Source organism: Phyllobates terribilis, unplaced genomic scaffold (assembly GCF_046119375.1).
Source record: "Phyllobates terribilis strain yellow unplaced genomic scaffold, ASM4611937v1 Scaffold_2__4_contigs__length_985480577, whole genome shotgun sequence".
Taxonomy (NCBI): domain Eukaryota; kingdom Metazoa; phylum Chordata; class Amphibia; order Anura; family Dendrobatidae; genus Phyllobates; species Phyllobates terribilis.
This window is the reverse complement of record NW_027362762.1, coordinates 812,192,854-812,214,238: the sequence shown is the minus strand read 5'-3', so window position 1 is coordinate 812,214,238 and position 21,385 is coordinate 812,192,854. Positions and strand designations below refer to the sequence as shown.

The 21,385-nt window shown below is 42.9% G+C and overlaps 1 protein-coding gene across 11 annotated transcripts in view; it reads right to left on the bottom strand.

The window, feature by feature from the left end:
* Nucleotides 1-2,878: 2,878 nt before the first annotated feature.
* Nucleotides 2,879-21,385, bottom strand: part of ELN (elastin) — a 99,585-nt gene continuing 81,078 nt past the window's right edge. For 10 of the 11 annotated variants that reach the window (XM_073667590.1, XM_073667592.1, XM_073667595.1 and 7 more), the window contains 9 exons: nucleotides 18,228-18,275; nucleotides 13,906-14,037; nucleotides 11,563-11,601; nucleotides 11,278-11,463; nucleotides 11,141-11,182; nucleotides 10,323-10,379; nucleotides 8,189-8,224; nucleotides 8,073-8,102; nucleotides 2,879-5,010 (listed from right to left, as the gene is read on the bottom strand). In XM_073667590.1, coding sequence (XP_073523691.1) covers nucleotides 4,961-5,010; nucleotides 8,073-8,102; nucleotides 8,189-8,224; nucleotides 10,323-10,379; nucleotides 11,141-11,182; nucleotides 11,278-11,463; nucleotides 11,563-11,601; nucleotides 13,906-14,037; nucleotides 18,228-18,275 — 620 coding nt within the window. In that variant the 3' untranslated portion in view covers nucleotides 2,879-4,960. The remainder of the gene's footprint in view (nucleotides 5,011-8,072; nucleotides 8,103-8,188; nucleotides 8,225-10,322; nucleotides 10,380-11,140; nucleotides 11,183-11,277; nucleotides 11,464-11,562; nucleotides 11,602-13,905; nucleotides 14,038-18,227; nucleotides 18,276-21,385) is intronic. The other variant, XM_073667591.1, reaches the window with a different exon arrangement.

The following is a 21,385-nucleotide window of genomic DNA, read 5'->3' as shown; positions in this document are numbered from 1 at the left end:
GGGTGACTGTGGGGGTCACCATACAGTGTGGGAGCTAGTGTGGGATGCCGTCATAAACTGTTGGAACTACTGTGGAGCCATTATACAGTGTGGAAGCTAATGTGAGTGCTATTGTACAGTTGGGGGGCTAATGAGGGGGACCTCATAGTGTGGGGACCATTATACAGTGTGGGGGCTACTGTGTGGGCTATTATACACTGTGGGGGCATTACACAGTGTGGGCGCCATTACACAGTGTGGGCGCCATTATACACTGTGTGGACTACTGTGGGGGTTATTATACTGTGTTTTGGGTGAGCTGTGGGCTCATAATATGGCGCATAGGGGAGCTGTTGGACCACCATACTGCTAAATGGGAGCTGTAAGCCCATCATACCATGTATAGGGGAGCTGTGGGCCCATAATACTCTGTATAGTGGAGTTGTGGGCCCATCATTCTGTGTATAATGGCGCTGTGGGCTCATCATACTGTTTATAGGCGGCTGTTGGCTCATCTTACTGTGTACAGGGGAGCTATGGGCTTATCTTACTATGTATAGGGGAGGTGTAGGAGCATCATACTGTGTATAGGGGAGCTGTGGGTCCATCATACTGTGTATAGGGAAGCTGTACAATAGGGGACCCAGGGACATTATTAAATGTTAAGTGGACACTGTTTTCTAGGGCACTTGTGCAGGGTATTAATATTTTCTAGGGAGCAATTTTACCATCTAGAGCAGGGGCCCTCAAACTACGGCCCGCGGGCCACATGCGGCCCGCGGAGGACTTTTATCCGGCCCGCCGGGCTGTGGGCAGAGGAGAGCGGTGTCAGCCCCCGCCCTTCCCCCCGCTTTCTCAGAGCCCCGGCAGCCCAATACTTACCTCTCCCCGTGCCTCCACAGATCCGCTGTCTTCCTGCTCTGTGCTCCCTGTGACGTCTCAGGTCAGAGGGTGCGGTGACGTCTTTCCACCGCGCCCTCCCCTGAGCCGTCACAGGCAGCGCAGAGCGGGAAAACGCCGGAGACGCTGGAGTCCTGACCTGAGCAGCGGCAGCAGGCAAGGAGGGAGGTGAGCATTGGATTTTTTTTTTTTTAATGTATGGAGGCATGGGACATAATATTAGGGGTGACATCCTGCATGTGGCATTATATGGGGGGGGGGGGGTGACATCCTGAATGGGACATTATATGGGGGGGTGACATGCTGCATGGGGCATTATATGGGGGGTGACATCCAGCATGGGGCAATATATGGGGGGGTGACATCCTGAATGGGGCATTATATGGGGGGGTGACATGCTGCATGGGGCATTATATGGGGGGTGACATCCAGCATGGGGCATTATATGGGGGGGGTGACATCCTGAATGGGGCACTATAAAGACAGGGAAGTGATATCCTGCATGTGTCATTATATGGGGGGGGGTGACATCCTGAATGGGGCATTATATGGGGGGGGGGTGACATCCTGAATGGGGCATTATAAAGACAGGGGAGTGATATCCTGCATGTGTCATTATATGGGGGGGGGGGGGTGACATCCTGAATGGGGCATTATATGGGGGGGTGACATCCTGAATGGGGCATTATAAAGACAGGGGAGTGATATCTTGCACGGGGCATTATATGGTGGGAGAAAGGGAAATCCTGCATGGGGCATAATAAGGGGGGAACAGCCTGCATAGGGCATTATAAGGGGGAAACAGCCTGCCTATTGAGGACCTATGCTGCCTATTGGGGACATTTACCTGCCTATTGAGGACCTATGCTGCCTATTGGGTACAGTTACCTACCTATTGAAATACCGGTGGATTTAACTTTACTTGTTCTTCATATATTGTAATATTTAAACATTGTATTTGTTCCTGTATTGTTTTTTTTTTACTTCAAAATAAGATATGTGCAGTGTGCATAGGAATTTGTTCATAGTTTTTTTTAAAAACTATATTCCGGCCTTCCAATGGTCTGAGGGACCGTGAACTGGCCCCCTGTTTAAAAAGTTTGAGGAACCCTGATCTAGAGTCACAAAGGAGGCATTATTACTATGTGAGAGGCACAGTGGTGTGCATTACTATGTTGAGCAGTAAGATTTGTACCACACAGCAGGTGCAGTAATAGGGGCACATAGGGCAGCAGCAGCTCAGTATTGGGGTATCAGCAGGATGAGGAGTTTGTGCAGGTTGGGAATAGATGGGGACGGTGCTGGAAATATGAGAAGTCAAATGTTTCTTTGTTGTAATCTCTACAGACAAGTCCTGGCCGGAGAAGCTGTCATGTTGGTCTGAGCAAGATGGAAAAGACTGGAAAAGTGAATGGCTCCATCAGAAAGAATGTCCGCTGTAAGTCACTATCTGTAACTTTATTGTAATCACTTATATGTTCCACAGAACTGGTATCTACCATTATATGGTCACCATATGGCAGTAATATCAGTGTTGGTCTTTGTTTAGAGACAAACAGCGCGGTCATCTGCTGAGGTACCCCTATCCCCACGATTAGGGTTCGCCACTGTAGTTGTAGGTGCTCCACTGTAGTTGTAATCGGGGTTACCTGGTTAGGGGTCCACTCAGATGTTTCGCCCCCTCCTGAGCTGAACCCCTAGCTACACCTCTGACATTGCCCCACAGCATAACATTGGTCCTGGTGCGATCCAATGTTATATCGGAACGAATTTGAATTGAAAATACGATTGTCTGTACCTGCCCTAATGGATACATGTTCTATCCATGAAAAACACTACACTAGAATATGTATATGAAAAATGAACATCTGAATGAGCCCTTAAGCTTTTAGTTGGGAGAAGACATCACCCAAGCTTTGCTTAGAAAAGAACAATTCCCAATCCGCCTCAGTAGACAGATTGTAGTAAAAGAGCACAATAACAAGCAACAAACAACATCTCATTTAAAAAGATTTCTTTATTCTTTATTTTAAGCAAAAATTACTTTTAATAACTTTTTTCAGTATTATTTTTACAAAAAAAGTGTTCAGTTTTTTTTTTTTTCCATTGGAGGCGGTATGAGAGGGAATACACTGAGAGGAGGAAAATGAGGGGGTGATCAGTAAACTAAGGCATTCACACATCAAACACACCCCTCACAACCAGACACAGCGGGGTAGGAAAGTCAAGATCATTCTGCAGCATAATGGTAACCGAGGCAAGGCAGAGAGAAGGCACCGAGCCTGAGAGAAAGGGGAGAGAGACCTTACTCTACCTAAAATCTCACAGTTTTTGTGTTTAACCCCTTCAATGGCAGAGTGTTTAAATATGTTACAAATGTCTTTGGCAACTACGTGTAATATAATAAAAATAATAATTACATATATATCAGCTCTTGTCCCCTTCTCTCTTGACATTGTCACTCTCCCTTATGCCAGAGTAGCTTACACTTTAATAAGCTCTCACAGTATTAGGCAATACCTTCCTCTATCAAGGGCGCTGCAGAGAAAGGCATATAAGTAAAAAACAAAAGAACAAACACAAACAAAACAGCAATGCTCTGCAATTTGTGGCAAATTAAAGGTAAGAAATATATTTTTTTGGTTTCTGTATAAAAAAAAAAAAAAGATGATGCTTTTGTAGACTCCTCTGTCACGCTCCACCCTCGAGGAGGGAGAAGTCACGCACTGTAATAATACATATCACAAAAAATAAAACACATCCCGTACAGTCGCCGGCCAATTGCATTACAACGGAGTTAATTCCAAGTATAAGTTACAACAACAACAACAATAACCTACTGGGGCCATGGTGTGAGAGACAGGAGCGAGGGGTAGGGGCTGTATGGCATGGGGGTAATTCCTAGTTACTGGCCCAAACACAAAGCCACCAATGGCCCAAACTTGTCCACTTTATGTTAACAGTACTTTAAAAAACCCAGCAGCACATCGGGTGGAAAAAAAGAGATTGCAAAAACTGAAGACATCAGGTACAAAAACTTGTATGACGTAGAGCAGTAGTCGTTATCAATCAATCAGATTTAAAGGGAACCTGTCACATTGCACATGTAGTCCAATCTGTGGACAGCGTGGTATAGAAGAGGAGAAGATGAGCAGAATGATATATAGGTTTGTTGGAAAAGATTCAGTATAACTATTTTTTCATTGAAATCCCTGGTGTTTGTGCAGTCCAGTGGGCGGCACTACTCAGTCACTGACAGTTATCTCTGTAACCAGTCATTCAAGGACCACCCACTGGACTCGTACAAACAAACGCCAGGCATTTCTACAGAATAGAAGTTTTACTGGAACTTTTACCATAAAAATGTATATGAATCTGATCAACGTCTCCACTTCTATAACACCCTTCCAGCAGATCTGGTTCCCTTTAAGCTCTGACTTTTACCAGACTGATCAGTAAATGAAATGGAAGACTTGATTGGTTGCCAGTGTCAACTGCCCCACTGCGTAAGTTTTTGGATACAAGCCCCTGTCAGATCAATCGTTACTCTAGACGTCATCAATGGAGTCTACACTCATAAAAGTGTTTTAGAAGTTTTTGCACAAAGCCATATAGGGGACAATTGGTTTCTCAAGGTGGCCCGAATGAATGCCAACCAGCTCCTGACTACAGATGGTGTGTATGTTGGTGTATGTTACATTTATATATATATAGTGCATGTATGTCCATACTTGTGAATGTCCGAGTGTACTATACGCAAGTCTGCACAGCCCTGTAGGTTCCTTCATGTGCATTCCTTGTCGTAGATTATGGCATGTACACATATACACAGTACAAACGTATTCATACAGCATGAGTGTGTGTATATGTGCCTGCCGGTGTATCCTTGTCAGACTGCAGGCTTATCTTAGAAAGTGTAGCTGCCTGACTGTTAACAGATGGACGTCTAAAAGGCAGGAGAATGGGAGAGTTGGGCGGTAACTGAGGGAATGGAGAACAGAGGGGGATACTTGAATCCTTTTACATTCACACCATGCAGTAGCACCATAGTTGATGAGGTTAATCGTAGCTCTCCAACTGCTTATTTTCTCCGCCTGCCGCAGTATTTCCCTTGGCCGCACAGTCCACCACCTAAAAGAGAAAGTCTATCAATCACATGTGGCAAGACTGTATTCAGAGAGCAAAAACACTTAGGCATACTTTTTTTCATAATTGATTTATATAGGCGGCCATTTTGAATTTTGATCATAAACCTTGAGGTCTCAGACCATACTTCAGATACACAGTATAACATGATTGAAATTCATAGAATAAAGAAACTAATGTGCTTAGTGATGCTCCTGTACTTCTTGCCGATTGTTGGAGATTCATAGGAATATCTGATACAATTCAACTATGATTTCAGTGGAGCATTACAGTGGATGCCTTACCTGGAACCATTGAATCAAAGGTATGCCATCTGGAAATATGTAAAGGGATCCCATCAGGTGATTCATGCCGCCCAAACCAGAGGATTGCAGCCAGGTATATCATTCCCTGAAATGCTCCGGTATGTCATAGAAAATATACTTTGAAGGTCCAGTCAGGGACCATAGCTGGAGAGCAGATGAGTCTGGCTCTGCTCTTGGCCGGCTATTTCCAGCGCTGCTGCAGGAGATTGAGAGGTCTCTCCCTTGCATGTACATACATTTTCAAAGTATATTTTCTCATCCACACAGCCAGGCTGCCATTCATGCTGCTAGCGGCTTGGGCAGATTTAATCGCCTGACAGGTTCCCTTTAACTGTTGGAATCTCCAATATATATTACTAAAGAGGGTGCCAACTTCCATACTATCAAAGTATTATCTTGTGATATACCAGATTGTAAGAACATCTTTAAATGGCTTTTCCATGACTGAGATATTGATGGCTTATTATTTATTTCCATTCATTGTTTACCAGACACAGTGCCATATATTTAGTATGGCAGCTTCGTTCCATTCACTTGAATAGGACTGCGCTGCAGAGAGCTGTAATGCCAGGTACAACGACCGCACAGTTCTGCGCCTGGAGAGCAGGGAGCAGATGTTTTCCCCGCTGCAGTCCTTTCAGTCATCTGATCACTAGTGTGCCATGAGTCACAGATTCTTCTATGACAACTTTTCGCAATTGCTCCTTTTCTACTGACTACAGACAGTTTCTTAGTAACAGTAGCTTCTGAGAAATGAACGACTTGAAGTGTTTCATCGGAACATCTGGTATAATTTACAGATCCCAGCATGGCAAAGGTAAATTCCAACCACAATGTTCCCCGAACTATTGCAGGATGTTAAAGAGGATTATTGGGACTAAACAACTGATGACCTATCCACAGAAAAAGTCATCAGTATGAGATCAGTAGGGGTATACCAAACATCCCCACCAATCTGCTGCAATCACCTCTGACCGGCGCAGTGTACAGAGAGGAACACAGCAACCCTGTACAGTATTTAGTGGCCCCGACCAAGTACTGCACCTTAAGTGTTGGACAACCGCCTTAAAGAGGATTTATCACTTACCATAAATATATATTTTTACCTGGTATAAATGCTGCCTTTCTCCTGAATCTGGTGTTGTTTCTCTTTTGCTCCTGCTCCTCTCCATTCCTGAGATATCACCCCCTATTCTCTGTATGTAGACCTAGCCTTTTTAGCCGAGTAGGCATGGTTCTCAATTTTACTGTGGCAGTCTTCTTGATGACCGCACCCAATTGGCTAAAAAGACTAGATATCTAAATACAGAAGAGAAGGCCATATCTCATGGACAGAGACGTGCAGGAATAAAAATTTAGAACAGCGACATAACCGGGTTAAAAAAAAAATGTTTAGAGAGACAGGTCCTCTTGAAGGCCTTGTACCAGAGCCTAGCTCAGAGATAAAACACACTGGAACTCACAGAGTCTATTGGACCATAAAATAAACCCATTCGATAACCCATCAAGTAAAACAGGGCATTAGGGTAAATGAAGTGGGTTTTTTTTGGTGGGGGGGGTAACTAATTGGATATTTATTTTTGGTAGCCCACTCCTGCCCATATCACTGAGTGACAAAAGTCTTAATTAGTACAACAGATATCATGTGTGATGAAGCTTTACAGATCTGCACCACCTATCAACGTCCAGTGATCACTATGTCTAGTAGAACCGTACTTGACTTGTGAAAGCCGCTAGTGATCTCCATTCCACTGCGTCTCCTTAATCCTGTACATCCTAATTAATGTTATTTAATGTACTGCTAATTAATGACAGCCATTCACATTAGCCCATATGTTATCCTACATCTAGCAGCGGAATGACAGCGGCAGCACTTAATAAAATGGAATATTTGCTGCTGTCCAGAAGCATTAGTAGTTCATGAACCCAGATCTTCCATCATTCTGCCACAGATATTCCTCAGAACATTGTAGCACATGGCATTTATTGTAATGGCTAATGGTCACGGCCGGACCCTAATGCAGGCCATGCTGCACTTATAGAACATATGTCTGCTCAGCATTGGGCTTTGATACAATATTCTATACAGCTCTATTGATTGTGCTAGAGAGGTAGCTTTTATCTGTATGGATGGAATTAGAGCTATGAAAATAATGTAGCTTCTATTACTGGGAATTCTCCTTTATGCAAGTGACATCGGTGACATCACAGGGCAATATGACCGCGGCTGATCTGCTTTACCTGCAGTTTATTGCAGCTTTGATACAAGCTGACTCCCTTGTGTGATACTTTATCACTTCTAGTGTTTAGCAAATTTGCTGAAATTTGACTCGGCAGATTGTCTCGAATTTGGAAACTTGGCTCCAATTCATTCACTGTGAATGGAACGTGCCTTGTGTGCTTTGAGGTCGCTCCAGATGTCAGACCATAATAAATGTAGGTTCTTTTTTTTTAAATGATACTTTCCTTAGCCCAGCCCTTGTCCTATCCAGCCACCTAGTCTCTCTCTGCTCTGGTTCACTCACCGCTCTGGCATCTTTTTTTAACACTTTAATTTTTGCATTATAAATATGGCATTTCTCAGTATTTAGCATCATCTGATGCATAGAAGAAGAATACTGATTCATGTCCCAACAAGGCACCAGTAGTATTATGCTCTAATTTGCTGGACTGAACAATTTTTAAAATAACCTCTATATTCAGACTACTATGAAGAGTCAGAAGCAAAGCATTCATAATTACCTCGGTAGTAGGATTTTGCTGGCTTTTGAGCTGTGAAAAGAAATGTATCGATCATTTAATTATAAGCTCTGCATGTCTCATAATAATTGGGAGTTTAATGAAAAACAATAATTTACCTCCTAATGGGTATCCTCCAGGGCCAGCACCTGTAACTGGACAGAAATGACAATGGAAATGTAAGTATGATGCGCCCTCTGGTGTTCATTTTACAGAATGCAGGTTTCATCAAATACAGCTTGCAGAACAGAAAAAAATCCTGGGATATGGAAATAGGCAAAACCCCTTTTTGCTACTTTTATTTAAAAGCTCTGAATCAAAAAAAACTATTCCTTTAATAACAAGCAGTGATTATTTACTGCAAGAACAGTGAGATTATGAAACTCTGTGCCACATGATGTTGTAATAGATAACTTACTATAAAAGTACAGGGAGGCCTGAATGTCTTACTTGAAAAATAAATTATAGATTATGGGTACTAGATTTTGTGATGGGACGATAATCCAGGGAACTAGTTTGATTGCTGCATGTTGTGTCTGGAGGGGATTTTTCCCACAATATTGAGCAATTAAAATCTGACTATTAAGGTCTTTTGCCTTCAAACTATGAAACTATGCTGGGAATTTCCATGGGTCATCGATTTAGACACAGATATGGTATAGACATGCTCTTAGTTAGAGTAAGAAATGTAGAAATGCTATTTACTAAGAGAAAACAATCTGGTGTAAGTCACTCCCAGTTTTAAATATACTAATAAATTGCACATTAAATGCACAGCACAGGGGTCACATACTACTGCCTTCATTAAAGGGAGCACTTAGCCTTTAAAAATCGATGGCTTATGTTTAGCTTAGGCCATTAATAATAGATTTGTGTGGGTCCGATTATCGGCACCCTCTTTAATCAGCTGTTTCATGATCTTTATCTTTGAAGGTAGACATCCAGAAGAAGGCAAAAACTCCATGAGGCAGATGCTAATTGCCCCATATTAGGGGAAAAATTCCTTACTGACTCCACATATACTATAGAAATCAGACTAGCTCCTTGGATCAACACCACATCACAGAATTTAGTACTAACAACCTGCAATATTACATATTTCAAGAAAGGCATCCAGGCCTCCTTGTACTTGTTTAGTGAATCATTACAGCATCATGCGGCGGAGAGTTCCACAGTCTCACTGCTCTTACAGTAAAGAATCACTGCCAGTGACAATGTTTAAATCTTCTTTCTACTAGACGTAGAGGATGCTCCCTTGTTACAATTGCAGGCCTAGGTGTAAAAAGATCATTATGCAGATCCTTATACTATACATTCATATATTTGCACATTGTATATACAGTATGATTGAAAAGGTGTGTACAAGCCTCTTCAGTGGTTACAGGGGCTGCACTTTGTACTTGCCATTGACATATCTTTTTTAGTGGCTGTTTAAGATATTGCAGCGTTATTCCAATCACTTAAATGAAACAATCCTGCAATTTCTTGAACAGCCGCTCAGGCAGCGTCTTTAATCATCAGATCAGAGGATGTGCCCTAATATCTAACACTGATGGCAAAAAAATTTCCACTTGCCCAAAGATGTTTAGTTTGACAGTCGGCACATCTATGCCATAATATGGCATTAGGCAAGAGTTATGGAAAGCTTTGATGGCACCTACTTTAAGCTTTATTGAGATTATAATGAAGGTAGGGGTTCTCCAAGAGTAGAAACATTGTTCAGAGGTTTTCTCATGATATTACATAAGATGGGAGATCACTGGTTTAGGGCTCGTTCACACAAGTGTATAATCGTTGTGCGCTGTCCGTATGCAAAACTGATACAGACATCACATGGACCAACACAAGTCAATATGGCAGTTCACATGAACGTTTTTATACATGAAAAATTGCAGCATGCTCTACTGTACTTTAATTCGCATTTCAGAATAGCCATGCCTGTTATGTATCATTCGGTGCTCAAAAAATGGATCACATTCGGGCTTACATCTGTATGCCGTCCCTTTTACAGTTATCAACATTCTAAACTGTATTTAACCTTTGATCATTCATTAAATTATTCAAGTAAAAACAGATTGCATATGGATGTAAAAAAATGAATGTATGGATTATATACATATGACTATATTCGTCTGTTTTTTTCTGGGTGAAAAAAGGACGATTTTGCATAAGCTCATCTGAACTGGACCTTAGGATGACGCAATAAAATACTGGACAGATTTTACTTAACAAAGTAAATGGATAAAATAATACCTCCAAAACCTGTTCCGCCTATTCCACCTGGTCCTAAACTACTTCCAGTTCCATAGCCTAAAAAAAGGAATAATGAAATAAGAATTGATATAATGATTTTATACTACTATGTATAACCTGTAGATTCATTATGATATTAGAGTTTTAGGCCTTTCACAATCTTTATGTGTCGGATATGGGATTTTAATTTAGGAAAAAGACCCTACTCTCAATGAAATGGTCAGGTATGCTTGTAAAATCATTCTGCTGATGCGGTCATTATGCGAGATGAGCATGATGGGATCTGGAAAGACTATAATGGGAGCAGGACTTACATGAAGTGGCAGGGGACAGATAGTGGGTAGAGGTGATGGAGAGGGATTAAAAGAAGGTCTGTAGGGAGTGACATCGGACATTTTGTGATCTGTAACAAAGGCTGTGAAGGGCCCAATAGATGGTTAAAACGACAGGTGTTTGTCTCACTACAATTTGTTGCTCTTCTTAATGGACTTGGTCCCTTTCCCCTTAGGTGAAGATAAAAGGGCTTGGTTTGTTCACAAGTCAGATCATATTTGCTTTCAACATGGTGCTAATCAGCAATAGAAATCTGATGTGGATAGATTTTGAGATCTTGTGCCATTATTTAAGATGGGTACTGGGATTAGCAATGGAAAGAACAGAGAGAACCCTTCATCTCTGCCCTTAAGTGTCTGCTTGCGTGGTTTTTGTGGCCAATGCACCCAGACCTCATCAATACAATGATCCAGGTCTAGCTAGATTGAACACTAATTACGTTTACTAAAAGCTTCTTCAGATTTGTTAGGATTTTGTTTCCTTACCTGGCTTAGGTGGTTTGCCTCCAGCTCCTGGGTATTGGCCTGCTAATAAAAAAAGGGATAATGAGAAAAAATATTATCACATCTGACTGCTTCCATCTCCTAGCCTTTCAGAGAGATGCTTCTATATTAACTCTCACCTCCAGCTCCTATGCCTCCAGGACCAAATCCAGCACCAGCACCAGGTCCAAAACCAGCACCAGGTCCAAAACCAGCACCAGGTCCAAAACCAGCACCTGGGCCAAAACCAGCACCTGGGCCAAAACCAGCACCGGGACCTGCACCAGCTCCCCCTGCTACACCGGATACAAGGCCACCACCATAACCTGGGAAAGTTAAAAAAGAAAAAAAAATCAATAATTGACCATTAGAACATTGTAAAATGCTTTAAACCCCTATTGTAGAGCAGATGTTGTCCAGCGTACCTGGCTTGGGTGGTTTGCCTCCAGCTCCTGGGTACTGGCCTGCAAAAAATGAGACATATATTGACCTTGTGTTCCATGCTGAAGCATTCTTTGAATGACTGCTCTTAATATATGCTATAAAACAACCTCCGCATGATACAGCTGTCCTGTCAGTATTTCTCACTAACACCACATATTTATTGCTATTCTTGGTATTTGAGCATTTTCTATACAGTCTGCGATTCACTTGTTTTCCTCCAGCTGCCTGCAATCTGGTTCCTATCACTACAACTCCACTGAGACAGGCAATAACAATAAATGCCATTTTCCCAGCTATTTCTCAATGATGAGAGTTTGGCTTACTTCAAGCAAAAAGTCTTTGTTTTGTTTTTTTTATTTTGATGTTTATGACGCATTTTAATGGTTCCAATCCTATGGAATGATCCATATGTCTTTGGCCTCACTGCTCCCTAGTAAAACCTTCTGATGGAACATATTATATCTCTGGCTGGCCCCCTCATCGCTCCAGTGCAACTGTCTGCCAATTAATGCAAGCACTTGACCTGCTCTTCATGCTGTCAAACACCAAACGGATTTATGATCCGTATCCCTTTTATCATGTAAACATGTCATGCTCAACTCTGTCCAAAATGTACGGTATTCACAAGTGTTTGGCCAGACAGGCTGCAGTATGCTGGCACTACGATATGTATCTGGCACTGGTCTTACATTCTCAGGACCATTTACAAATTGAAGAAATGCAGAGGCCACAGGCAGGTCACTCCAGACAAACTCGCAAAGTAATACTAGATCCTCTTCAGGGGATGTAATGCTTAGGTGACCATTTTTGTAAATGCCTTCCTTGGACATTATGACTTTATAGGGCCCATTCTTTGTTAATCAGGGCAAGGGGAGGGGAATAGTTAAAAAAACAAAAAAACAACTTGCTCTGGAGGATTGGCAACCATTTATTTCTTGGGTTTCCATCTAACGCTTGTGAAATGGGTAAAATTGAAAAGTGCTAGTAAAAACACTAGTGTACTGCTTGTTGCCTAGGTTACCAGCCACCTCTCCAGTCTGTCAGAGGTGGCCAGTTTCCTATAGGAGGAGGAGAGTGTGCTTACAAGCTCTTCACTTGGGAGCTTGTGAGCGCTGCTCTGAAGGTAGCTGGATGCCCTTGTGCTCCTGCGATGTTGCAGAGGCCACACATCAAGGAGAGCACAGCTTCAAGAAGTAAGGATGGTAGGGAACAGTGCGCTCCTGAAGAATAATCATGAGACAAATCCTTTAACGACTTTGTTGACAACAGCAGAGGACACCGACTTGTTTCAACTTTGAGTTCCTGGCTGCTTGATTCCTACAGATATCTGATTGATATCTCATAAAAGTATTCTGCAGAAATGTCTTTCATGGGTATAAGGCTGTGTGCCCACGATGCGTTTTTTAAGCGTTTCCGCAGCGGCAAAAATGCTGCAGAAACGCTTAAAAAACGCATGGTAGAAGGTCTGCCATGTTCCCCAATGATAATCCGCATGTGCTGTGCACATGCTGCGGAAATTTCCGCTGCGGATTATCATTGCCGAAAAATCCGCAGCACTACCAATTATTTTGCGGAAGCGCTGCGTTTTCACTGCCATTGACTTGCATTGGAACGCTTGGATTCCGCATCACTGGATCTGTACATGCGGATAACATGCGTTTCAATGTGCGGATGGTACCCGGGTCTGGAGGACAGGAGACTCTCCTCCGGACCCGGGTACCATAGAACCTGCAAAAAAAAGAATAAAATAAAAAATAAATATTATACTTACCTTCTGATGGCCCGCGGTGCGCTTGTCTTTGCTTGCCGGCAGATCGCGGTGGACTGAAGGACCTGCGCTGACGTCATAGTCATGTGACGGCAGGTCCTTCAGTGTAGTGTACCGCGAGCTGCCGGCAAGCCAGGACGGAGCGAAGCAAGACTCCGGGGGCCGTCTCAGAAGGTAAGTATAGATTTATTTTTTTTATTTTTTACATTCTTTAAGGTCACACTATATAAATCTATGCCGTTTGCATGGATTTATATAGTGTGACCAAGTTGACAAGCACTTTCCAAGTGATGCTAAAATCGCTTGGAAAGCGCTTGACAACCCGCATGCAGAAATGCATGTGAAGAACGCTTCACTTCCGCATGTCCCTGGCAGGAAAACGCATGTACAATCCGCATGTACAATCCGCATGTACAATCCGCATGTACAATCCGCATGCGTTTTTTCTGCCAGGGAGATGCAGAAACGCTCAGGAAAAATCCGGAGCATTTCTGCATCGTGGGCACATAGCCTTACACCTACTTACATCCAAAAAGCATTCATTTTCTGATCTCACCTGCACCACCGATGCCACCGGGCCCAAGGCCAGCACCAGGTCCTACTCCAGCACCAGGTCCCACTCCAGCAGCAGGCCCATAACCACCACCAGGTCCAAAGCCTCCTCCACCTAATGCTCCAGCTCCATAACCTGCAAAGAATTGTATTAAATCATTCATCCCATAGCTCCACGTCCAGCTGAAATATGGAAGTAGATTTATGTACCATACTAGTCAGAATAGCCTGGCTGTCCATAAACAGTGGTGCTAAAATATCTGCCCCAACGAATAACCAGGACAATGGCTTGTTAATAAATTGGCATTATTGAAATACACTTTGCTCAGTTTGTGCAATTCCCTAATGTCTTTCTGTTGGTTGGTTCCACTGTATTTTTGCACATTTGCACATTCATTTATATTTATTCCCTGAATATCCATGCCGGTCATAAGTAATGCTTCCTTAAAGGGGTTGGCACTACATGTCCTTTTCATGTGAACTAACTGCTGTAGATAAGCTCTTCACTAAATACTTCTCTCTTTGCCAAATCCTGTTGTAACTTGAGCTGCTCCTCAAGTCACTTGATCTCTGGCCTGATGTCGCATCAAAATCTCCCTCAGTTCCGGCCTCTGGAAACTGACGGGTGGGCGGGGCTTGTCACATTGGTGGGCGGGGCTTCATACAGCAGAACTCTGTGTCTGTGAATGCTGCTCCTGCAGACCCAGCTCTCTGTTGTATCTGTATTTCCACAGAAGGCTATATATACCTGTACACAGCCTGGTGTTTACACTGTGCAATGTATATATACCCTGCTGTATTCCCTTTGTAATGTGAATACCTTCATATCTCTCCCTATCCAATCGATCCATCCCATCCATTCATCTATATATTTATCCTATCCATCCGTCCGTCCATCCCATCCATCTATATATATCCATCCATCCCATCCATGTCAGTGAGGGGGAGTAGAGGATAAAAAGCCAGAAAAAGCCATACAGCTGACAAATACTATTGAGATCTCTGCTACTGGAAGTGGAAAGGAAGAACAAAGACAAAACAATTTAAATAATAAAAATATGGGAGGAAGAGAAACCAATCACAAACTAAAATGTTTTTATACAAATGCACAAAGCATGGGCAACAAACAAGGAGAATTGGAACTACTAATGCAGGAAAAGGAATATGATGTCATTGGAATCACTGAAACTTGGTGGGACGATACACATGATTGGAATAAAAGGCTAAAAGGCTACAACTTATTTGCAAGAAACAGAATTGATAAACGAGGAGGAGGTGTCGCATTGTATGTTAGAAAAGCGTATATCTGCACAGAGATTGAAGCTTCAGAGACTGGGAGTTCTGTGGAAACTGTTTGGGTAAGAATACAAGGAGAGAACAACGGAAAGGACACCATTGTAGGCATTTACTACAGGCCACCTGGGCAAGCTGAAGATATGGATGAACTCTTTATGTATCAAATGACCAAGTTCTCCAAAAAATATGACGTAGTGGTCATGGGAGATTTCAACTATCCAGACATTTGTTGGGAATCTCTCTCAAGTAAAGCTAACAGGTCAAGCAAATTCTTATCCTCTCTTGCTGACAACTTTATCTTCCAAAAGGTAGGGGAGAAAACAAGGGGATCTGCTACTTTGGATCTAATCCTTATAAACAGGGAGGAAATGGCTGAGGAGGTAAAGGTGGCTGGGACCCTAGGAGGCAGCGATCATGCTATTATAGAATTTTGGATAACTAGAGGAGGAAGACATGTGAAGACTCAGACTTCAAGGTTAGATTTTAGAAAGGCAGATTTTAAGAGACTCAGAAAGAGAATAGGAGGGATCCAATGGCTGGATGTCCTTAAGGACAAAAATGTCCAGGAAGGATGGGAAATTTTTAAAAATGAGATTCTCAAAGCACAATCGTTAACAATCCCGAAAAGTAGGAAGAATGGGAAGCATTTAAGGAAACCAGGATGGATGAACACAGAACTTAAACACATGCTAAAAAGAAAGAAAGAAATGTTTATTAAATGGAAAGAGGGAGGCATATCTAAAGAAGATTATAATGCAGTCTGCAGATCCTGCAGGGCACGTATCAGGTTAGCTAAAGCTGACAATGAATTAAGGCTTGCAAGAGATGTCAAAAGCAATAAAAAAGGATTTTGGGGGTATGTCAAAAGTAAAAGAAAAGTCAAAGATGCTATAGGATTTTTACAGGATGAAAATGGAGAAATGGTAAGAGAGGATGTTGAGAAGGCCGAACTTTTTAATTCCTATTTTGCATCTGTTTTCTCTCAGAAAGAAAATGTAACATCAACTGATCTTCACTGTCCTTTTAAAGGAATAGAGGAATCCAAGTTATCTGTAAACAGAAAGATTGTGAGGGAATATTTAGCTAACATAAATGAGTTCAAGTCTCCAGGTCCAGATGAATTACACCCCAGAGTACTGAAGGAGATCGTAGAAGAAATTTTAGAACCACTCTCCATAATCTTTGAAAATTCTTGGAGAACAGGAGAAGTCCCAGAAGACTGGAGAAGAGCAAATGTTGTTCCAATCTTCAAAAAGGGGAAGAAGGTGGACCCAGGGAACTATAGGCCGGTGAGTCTGACTTCTATACCAGGAAAGATCTTTGAACAAATTATTAAACAACATGTATGTAAGTACATGGATAAGAATGAAGTGATTAACCAGAGTCAGCATGGGTTTGTAACTAACAAGTCATGTCAGACTAACTTAATTTCCTTCTATGACAGAATCACTGACTGGGTGGATCAGGGAAATGCTGTAGATATAGTATATCTTGACTTCAGCAAAGCATTTGACAAAGTATCTCACACCATCCTTATTGAAAAAATGACCAAGTATGCAATGGACCAGGCAACTGTTAGGTGGATTCATAACTGGCTTAGTGATCGGACTCAAAGGGTGGTTGTAAATGGCTTCACATCCAGCTGGATGAATGTCTCAAGTGGGGTACCACAGGGCTCCGTCCTGGGACCTGTATTGTTCAACATCTTTATCAATGATTTAGATGAAGGAATTGAGGGTAAACTGATTAAATTTGCTGATGACACAAAGCTAGGAGGGATAGCTAATACTAGAGAAGAGAGAGAAAGGATTCAAAAAGACCTAAATAAACTGGAGCAGTGGGCAGCAACCAACAGAATGGTTTTTAACAGGGAAAAATGCAAAGTACTACATCTGGGCAATAAAAATGAAAAAAGCATATACAGAATGGGAGGAATAGAGCTAAGCAACAGTACATGTGAAAAAGACTTAGGTATACTAATAGATCATAGACTGAACATGAGTCAACAGTGTGATGCAGCAGCAAAAAAGGCAAATACAATTCTGGGATGTATTAACAGAAGCATACAGTCTAGATCACGTGAAGTCATTATCGGTCTTTACTCCTCTTTGGTCAGACCTCATCTGGAATACTGTGTACAGTTTTGGGCACCACATTTTAAAAAAGACATAGACAAACTGGAGCAAGTTCAGAGAAGAGCGACCAGAATGGTGACTGGTCTGCAAACCATGTCCTATGAGGAACGGTTGCAGGATTTGGGAATGTTTAGCTTGCAAAAAAGAAGACTGAGAGGAGACTTAATAGCTGTCTACAAATATGTCAAGGGCTGTCACATTGTAGAAGGATCATCTTTATTCTCATTTGCACAAGGAAAGACTAGAAGCAATGGGATGAAACTAAATGGGAGGAGACACAGATTAGATATTAGAAAAAACTTTTTGACAGTTAGGGTGATTAATGAGTGGAACAGGCTGCCACGAGAGGTGGTGAGTTCCCCTTCAATGGACGTCTTCAAACAGAGGCTGGACAGACATCTGTCTGAGATGATCTAGTGAATCCTGCTTTGAGCAGGGGGTTGGACCAGATGACCCAGGAGGTCCCTTCCAACTCTACCATTCTATGATTCTATGATAATCTTTATTGTCAGGACTGCTAATCTAGGGCTTTATACATTACTTCTATTCCCTGCAGTGTCCTATACAGAATATGTTGCTGATGCAGTGAGTGACGTTGAGAGACGAGTGGGAGGGGTTTAAGCAGAATTACAGGTCTGTCCTCACTGCTGGCTTGCAGCCCAGCACAAAAGTAGATGGGAAATGTAGTCTGAAGGGAGCAGAGGAATCTGAAGAGGAAGTGATGGCAGTGACAGCAAAACTGATGCCAGGGAACAGGAAGCAAAGCAGAAAGGTATAAAACAACATAAACCTTAGCAGAAAAGGTATTTGGGGATCTTAACATGCATTAATCTTAAGCAATATGGCAAAAAGCAGTAACTGAGTTAAGGTAGTGGACAACCTCTTTAACGGTTACCTGGTTTAGGTGGTTTGCCTCCTGCACCAACTCCAGCTCCGGGAAAACCTGATTTGATAAATAAAATAAAATAAATTCCAGATTTACAATTCTTCTGCTTAGCGTACGATATTAATTTCAGTATTCTAAAATGTTACGTCCACATTGTATTACTATTTACATATAGATAAAATCTAGACTAAAAGTTTAGTAACTTTGTACATACATTAAACTTCTGATCTTGTACTGGTCCTGAGTTACAGTCTGTACTATGGTATCTTCAGCTGAATGTATTTTTGGTCTGTGTGCTGTTTTTACTGAGAACGGATAGCACACAGACCCAATATTAACCTGTGTGGGAGTTCACAAGGGCTATTTTTCACTCGGTCCTCAGGTCTGTGATAAATATCTCAGCAGCATGCTGTAGTGTGGTCCGATTTACAGACCATTCTAGAGCACGTACAGTATTCGGCAGGCAATTCTTGTACCCGTCCAAGGAGTCCAAGGAGATGCACAATCACATCTGCAATTTGTGGATGTGACTGGTCTGAGAAATTCAGACAACCAAAGGAACTTAGCTATAGGCCTCATTCAAACATCCAATTTTCACCTATGTGTTCCATGTTTTTCACTGATAGAACATGTACTCTTTAGTCTATGGACATGTATAAATTTCAGGGCTTTTTTTTGTTAATATATTGTTTGCAAAAAAAAATGGAACATTTCTGCATTTGAGCCGATTAGTAGATCAAGCTCAAGTGAATGTGTCAATAAAAAAAAAAAAACAGATAGCTCTCAGATGCCTTCTGTGTATCATTCTTTCAATGAGTAGAAGAAGCTTGGAAATTTATTTTTTTCCATACCAAAAAAAAACGGATTCCACACTGATTGTAAAAATGGACACCCAGGCTAAAAATGAATAAAAAAAATCAGATCTAGCACACTGTTTTTTCTTGTATGAAAAAAATGATTGTCTGAATGAGTCCTTGTAGTCCAGAGCTGCATTCACAGTTCTGCTTCTAAAATGTAGATTTATGATTCATATTTATTTAGCAGTGTGTTGACAAACGCATGTGTAGCACCCTGAGGATTCGGCTGCTACAGGAGTATTGCACCTCAACCCAGAGGTGTGATATTCCACTCCCGGGTAAGGATGGAGTGTGGAACTGGGCTCGGTAGGCTGCATGCACTACACACATCCCATTTCCGGGGAACAGACCAACGGTACTCCCACTTAGAAATGTGCAGGTACGACCGAGTCTGTTCCTGGCTGGAGTGGGAGGGGGGGTGGTACATCCCAAGTAGTGTAGGGGCAGATAGGGGGAGCAGCCTGGGTAAAGATAGGAGCTCATTGGGTGCTGGTCACCTGAGCTCACACATAGAGGGTGTATATAAGGTGGGCACCAACTAAGATCAGGGTCAGATGCAGAGGATCAGATGCAGAGAGTCAGTCAGATGCAGAGAACAAGTCAGTTGGAGACAGCAAGACAGCTGCAGAGGAGCAGACAGCAAGCAGAGAGGAAGTCAGCCTGCAGCAAGGGAGAAGAGAGACCCTGAGTGAGAGAGGAGCAGAGAAGGAGTACCCAGAGGGGAGAACAGAGAGGACCCAAGAACCCAAATTAAAGCACCGGGTGAGGAGTCGGCACAGGGTACCGGAACCCAAGCTGGTGGGGGCAGAAAACACACCCTAGCCAGAGACCGGAGGCCGTGGGCAGCATCTGCCACGGCCACCCATCACATCCACCCCGAAGGCACACCACATGAAGGGTCAGGGAACCCAGGGCCAAGGGTGTCCCAACAGAAGGCCCGAGGGAGCTGGACCTAGGTGGATTACTGGTGGGGACGGCCAGAGAACGGGACAGAAAGAGAGCTCAGGGCCACGCTCCGGACTTGTTTGGGGGTTGGCTGGATCCAGGACCTGGTGGACGCAGCACGGCTCGGGTGGTCACTAGCAGCTGGAGTGACCAGTACAACATCTGCAGTAAGTAAACACCCTTAACTGCACAACCCGACTCTGTCTTCACTGCCGTCTGCACTACACCACCACAACCCCCATCCTCTGCGCCTGTCCCCTCTGAGGCTATACCCCTCCCGTTGGGGGTTATCCCACCAAGCTGCGCACCCACCATCAGCCTCAGCGGACCCTGCTGCAGCGGCGGCCACAGTGACCGCATCACAACGGGTGGCGTAGTCGACACAAAAGAACTCTTAATAACATCTGTAGGACTGCCACATAACACTGAGCTTGACGCCCTGGGCACGGGGCCGGGTCACAGCCGCTCGGAGACTACAACCCCCCATCTGATCCGGTGCCGGGTATTCCCCTCAAAAAGGAATATGTCCCAGGGGGCGCGTCACATGTGCACCTTATTAATATTTTATTCTATGTACCTCCAAACTTGAGATACTTTAATATGTGCTAAGCTGGACTGCTGTCACAGAGTACGCCACTTGTAAGTCATACCCACTAAATGGCATAGGAGTATATTGGGTTGCTTCCACATGTGATATATGTAAAATGCAGAAACTTTTCTATCTCTACCGTACTTTACTGAAGAATCAGAAAAAGGTGGCACACAAAGTATCATCTAAGAATGGATGTGCACATAGTCTGTATAGATGATGGGTGGGCGCTCGCTGCCTCCTGGATCCGTACTGTAAGAGTGCGTTCACATATGTACGTTCCTTTAGCATTACTTCCCTCCTTTGCGGCACTGAAATCCCAGAGAGAAATGGATGCCAGAACTGATTTTACTGTTTTGTGCATTAGTTGTTGCATTGGACTGGTCTGTGAGCGAGACAAAATAAATGATGAGTTCAGCGATTCTTGATTCGGCACAGTGATAGGCTCACTTGTGTGCCCCATGCAGCCTATGAAGTCGGAGGGGGCTCAGTTACACTGCGTCCATCTTCCTAGAGCCATTGTGACTTATGGATCTAATTATTGTCACTCACATCCATCAGGTGTCATTGCTGTCAGTCTTGACAGATCTAGCACGGAACCGTAAACTGAAATGTGAACGCGGCCTAAGCAAACGTTCTTCATCGCAGCTGAAGATATCTTAGTTACATTGCAACAAGCCGCACATAAATTACTTACAAAGTTTAGACGTTGACGTGTTGACTTTCCTTCTACTTCACTTATTAATTACTGTATTTTTCTGCTATATATGCAGTCC